Source organism: Austrofundulus limnaeus, unplaced genomic scaffold, assembly GCF_001266775.1.
Source record: "Austrofundulus limnaeus strain Quisiro unplaced genomic scaffold, Austrofundulus_limnaeus-1.0 Scaffold27, whole genome shotgun sequence".
In the NCBI taxonomy this organism is placed as follows: Eukaryota; Metazoa; Chordata; class Actinopteri; order Cyprinodontiformes; family Rivulidae; genus Austrofundulus; species Austrofundulus limnaeus.
In genome coordinates, this window is record NW_013952429.1 from 2,893,546 (window position 1) to 2,898,337 (window position 4,792).

General features: G+C 40.1%; 1 protein-coding gene across 7 annotated transcripts in view; it reads left to right on the forward strand.

Annotated features, from left to right (window-relative positions):
- The window catches only part of LOC106515282 (alpha-1,6-mannosylglycoprotein 6-beta-N-acetylglucosaminyltransferase B), a 110,295-nt gene extending 105,888 nt beyond the window's left edge, over positions 1-4,407 (forward strand). For 6 of the 7 annotated variants that reach the window (XM_014004993.1, XM_014004995.1, XM_014004994.1 and 3 more), the window contains 3 exons: positions 1,150-1,224; positions 2,394-2,677; positions 3,178-4,407. In XM_014004993.1, the coding sequence (XP_013860447.1) occupies positions 1,150-1,224; positions 2,394-2,677; positions 3,178-3,376 (558 nt within the window). In that variant the 3' untranslated portion in view covers positions 3,377-4,407. The remainder of the gene's footprint in view (positions 1-1,149; positions 1,225-2,393; positions 2,678-3,177) is intronic. The other variant, XR_001309983.1, reaches the window with a different exon arrangement.
- Positions 4,408-4,792: the final 385 nt, after the last annotated feature.

Here is a 4,792-nt window from a genome sequence, read left to right on the forward strand (position 1 = left end):
CTTTCTTTCTTTCTTTCTTTCTTTCTTTCTTTCTTTCTTTCTTTCTTTCTTTCTTTCTTTCTTTCTTTCTTTCTTTCTTGCCTTCTTTCATTTGTTTGTTCTTTTCCTTCCTGTCTTCTAAACTTCAACTTTCTTCCATTAGTTTATTCCTTCTTTATATTTTCCCCACTTTTCATCCTTCCTCCAACAATATTCAGTCATCCTGTCTGTGTAAATAAAGAGACAACCTGATTTAAAGAAGATTTGTGCGCAAAGATTTTTTTTCTTTTTTCTCTTTTCCCAGAAACTCATGTTTCCTTCTCATCCAAATGTTTACTTTCTGCTTCAGCCTACAGTGTAGATTAACTGTGGCTTTGATCAGATCTCCAGTGTGTGTAACTTTTTAAATTGCATTATCACAGCACACTTGCTTCTCAGCACTTTTGATGTGAGATGAGCCTAGCTTTATTTCACACATGGCTGAGCATTGGGCTGTTTTATTTATTTTTTTCCGATTGGAAATTCAATTTACTGTCACCTATCATTTACAAAGGACAGTCACTTGAATTCGGGATTTCTCCAAATATGGTTTCAAAGGAGCTTTTGCACCATGTTTTTCCTAGCTTTTGGGGTAAAAGGCAATGCTATGCTATGCTATGCTTTATTAGTATAATATGCAGTTATGTGTTTGTACACACAGTGCAGTTTGAAATGTTTCCTATTAACTRTGAAGTGGAGTTGTTTTAAACAGCTAATTCAGGTTTTATCAACCTTATCTTTGCCATCTTAGTCATCTTACCTTCCTTCAGCTTTGTGTCTGTCATGTTTTGWGCATGTTACGATCAGCGAGGAACAAAACACATACACAGTCTTTCAAGCAAACGACTAATTAGGCCAATCAAAAGTGGTATTTAGTTATAAAACTCACACATCACAGCAGGCAGTCATCTATTGGTATGCAAATAAACCCTAATGAATTGCCAAGCACTGACACACTGTAATTGGGCTTCRCAAAAGCTGACAATGAAAATGTTCGTCTGCTGGAATTATCAAGAAAGAGGCAATTTATTGCAATTAACGTGAAMGACACAGAACAAATATGTGCTTTAAGGTAAGCAAAATGTTACAGCAATTATTGGATGTTCTCCTGTTCTTGTTTGGGATTTTCAGGTTGAGCCTTTCCTGCCTTACGAGTACACKTGTGAAGGGATGCTGGAGAGAGTTCATGCCTACGTGCAGAATCAGGTGAGCGCACGCCTCCACAGAGCACCAAACCAACCAACAAGTCCACATTATGTCACACATTTTAGGCTTTTCAAAAGCTCTCAGTGACCCACCCTGCTTCACGACTCCACACGCAGATATTGTGTAATTTAGTCTGTGAGCTTCATGTACGTTAGCTCAAAGTGATCTACATGCTAACGCTCGTAATGAGACACATTTCTGCTCTCTGGCTCTAAAGCAGAAAGCCCTCTGACACTAATGAGGAGGGTTGAGCAACTAGAAGTGGAGGATGATGATAATTATGATAATAGAGGATAATTTCTTCCTATTTTTTTATACAGTCAGACAAAAATCTCCCATTTTTTTATTTTTTATTTATTTATTTTTTTGTTCCCCACAGTCAAACATCTGGTATGGACACAGAGATGGGGACACATTTCAGTTACATTTTTTGTTCATACTGTTTATAAAAAGAGACATAATTTAGTGAAACTGTAGCTTGTCTACAAAAGAAGCTTTTTGTTGCGGCTCTCTGATATCTGTCAGTGAATCAGATGTAATGTTTTAATGAAAAACATCTGTTTTTGCAAGTTGTAGAAGATCTTGAGTTCTAAGTTTTAGACATAATGCTGCACAAACACGAGCGTGTTTCCCCAAATCGCACAGATTTTTCTACTTTTTGTTCATTAGTTTGATGCTCTTCTGCTTCTGCTTTAAAGAAAGGTCATGTAACGCCAGATTTATGTGCGAAGGAGAAATGCAAAATGCAACAGTGGGAGGATCAGTCATTCATGGTAATGTGCTATAATGTTGCGCTTTGGAGAATATCCTCCCGTTTTATGAAAAACAAACTTGTTTTTAGCTTTATTTTATAAGAACCAGTTAGGAATCAGCTCTGGTATTAATCCTGGTCTTGTCTTAGAACCTCTGTAGTGGAAAAACCCATATTAGGATCAATAACAAAGCCTGAGGGCATCTTTTACCACAGTCTGAAACTGTCGCTAATCCCCTGCTTGTGTTTAGGTCAAACTTTATGTCATTTAATTCAGGCTGGTTTAGATGCAAGTCAAAATACAAGAAGTGAGCATAATTGTGTTTTTAAAAAAAGCTGTCGATATTTTTATGCACAAAATCCTGTTTGTAAAGAAAACAAAAGACACACAAACTAATTCTATCATGTCTTTCTGTAGGACTTCTGTGTGCCAGAGCCTCCTTTTGTTCCAACCAACTTCTCCAGACAAGGATCAGCAGCTGCCGTGCGGCCGAACGGTCCACTGTTTGTGCCGATTCCCAACTCGACCGCCCTCGGCTGGACGTCCAACGTGACGGCTCCCACCGCCTGGCCTCCTCTCAGCTCCCTCCGACTGCTCGTGTCTCAGGAGGGCCAGTCCTGCGTGGACGCCTGCCACTCCGCTGGTTTCATCTGCGAGCCCGCTCACTTCCGCTTCATCAACAACAAGGAGTCTCTGCGGGGGTAGGTCGGGCCCAAGTGCTGAAAAGTAATATCACGAAACTGCAACCAGCCAGATTGTTTTATTTTATTTTTTTTCTTTTGGCTGAACAAGCACACTTGTTTTATTAAAGCACTCCATTACCAGACGGATCTGAGCTAATGCCGTGGATATGAGCACTCCCACACCATGAGCTACTGTGGCAAACACAAAATGATTTGTCAACTCTGTTAAACCTATAAACCTCAGGTATTAATGAGACCATCGGTCGTTAGCAAACACAAGAGTGTTAAGGGTTTTTTTGTAAGTGGAGAACAGTGTGGAATTTAATTTTCAGATTTTTTAAACTGTTTCTTTTCTTTTTTTAAATCCCTGTCACACTTTTACACATCTGCCTTGTTAGTTTATTTAGTTATTTTCTTACGGGCATCTCTTTACCCATCTGATTTTTGTTCTACTCTAATTTTTTCCTTTGTAAAAAATTTAGAGTTGATAAGACTACTTTTATTTTCTTTTCTCTCAGGTTGGAGGTGCAGTGTGAAGTGGTCGATTCAGAGATCAACCACATCCTCCCAGCCTTCTCCGTGCTGCGGCGGGAGTGCGGCCTCCAGCGGGAACCCTTGCTCTTCAGCTGCGCAGGGCACTCCCCTAAATACAGACGTGTCTGCCCCTGCAGGGACTACCGACGTGGACAGGTGGCACTTTGCAGGGACTGCCTATAACAACAGGACACACGAAGGAAAAGAAAAAGAACCAGATTCTGGAGCGAATGGGCGAACTTTAGCTGCTGGATTGTAAAATGAATAATTTACAACAACTGTATCACTTAATGCGCCTCACTGGGAATGGGAAACAGACTGAAGGACAAATATTTGACTACCCTAAACCAGTGAGCTTTCACATTAACCGCACAGTGATATTATAGAAAACATTTTACTCTGGGAGGGTGGTGCCATACCACGACGGAGTCGTCATGAAGATGGCAACCCTCAGGTCAGTATCCAACCTCCTCTCAGCACTCGGACAAAAGATGATGGACGCCCAGGTTAACTCTCTTTCTGTTCGTCCCCTCTTCCTGTGATAGAAATTTATCCAACTGAACCTAAAGTCGGAGGCAACATCTGTCAAAGCAATCATTTCTGAGGAGAGAGGACAAGTCACAAGATTATTTTTCAACAAAGAAGCCTTCGTAGGTCTCATGGATTTTCAAAAAAAGTCAGTTTGCTTTGTGATGGAAAATAAAAAAAGATCAAAGTGTTTGGTTTGATTTTGCTTTTGTTCTTCATTCGATTTCCTCTTGGCTTCAGGTTAAAGAACCTTTCCTTCAAACAATATTTGCAGCCAACATTTCTAATGGCACAATTTCACAAGAGGAGTCATCCCAGTTACAAAAAGACAGACAAGTTGAAAGAATTTAAAAATAAAGACCTGGCATTCCTTGAAGGAACTGTTTTTTTGTTTTTGTTTTTGTTTTTTACTGACACTTATAGCTGCTTTGCACAATCTCATGATATTATGAGATCTTTGAAAGTGTTGCAGCACTAAGAATATGTGTTTTTATGACCTCAGGCCCTTTTCCCTGGGTTGGGCAAGTGTGTTTCAGGTTCCTCAGGTGATTAGGAGCTGACCAATGTCTCCAGTGAAGTTTATTTAAGAACAATCTCCAGCAGTGGGAAGAGGCTCCACTCTTTGATTTGTTGAAACCACTTGTTGGTTTTGGGTAATTAATAAACAATTCTAAGTTGTTCCTGAACACTTCCCCTTGATTTGTTGCGGTTTTGAGCCAATAACTGTGTCTTGAATTAATTTTCAGCTGAACCCCAAAAGCCCTTAGATGGAGGGTCGACTGCAGGAAGAGAAAACAAGTAAGAGACCCCAATATAGCTCGGCACCAGCCCCCAAAGTCATAGGCAGTCCAAGACTTTAACGATTTTAAACCATCAGCTGGAAGCCCACAGTACGGACCAGGACACTATGCAGAACACCCCCACTATCTGGTCACGGAAACCCCGAGCTTCTTTATTTATTCCATGTTTTAGTCACTCCCCCTTGATTTTTCAGGATGCCTTATCAGTAAAACAAAGAAGAAATGGCTTGTGACCACACTATTTTTATACAATGAATATACTGTATGTATA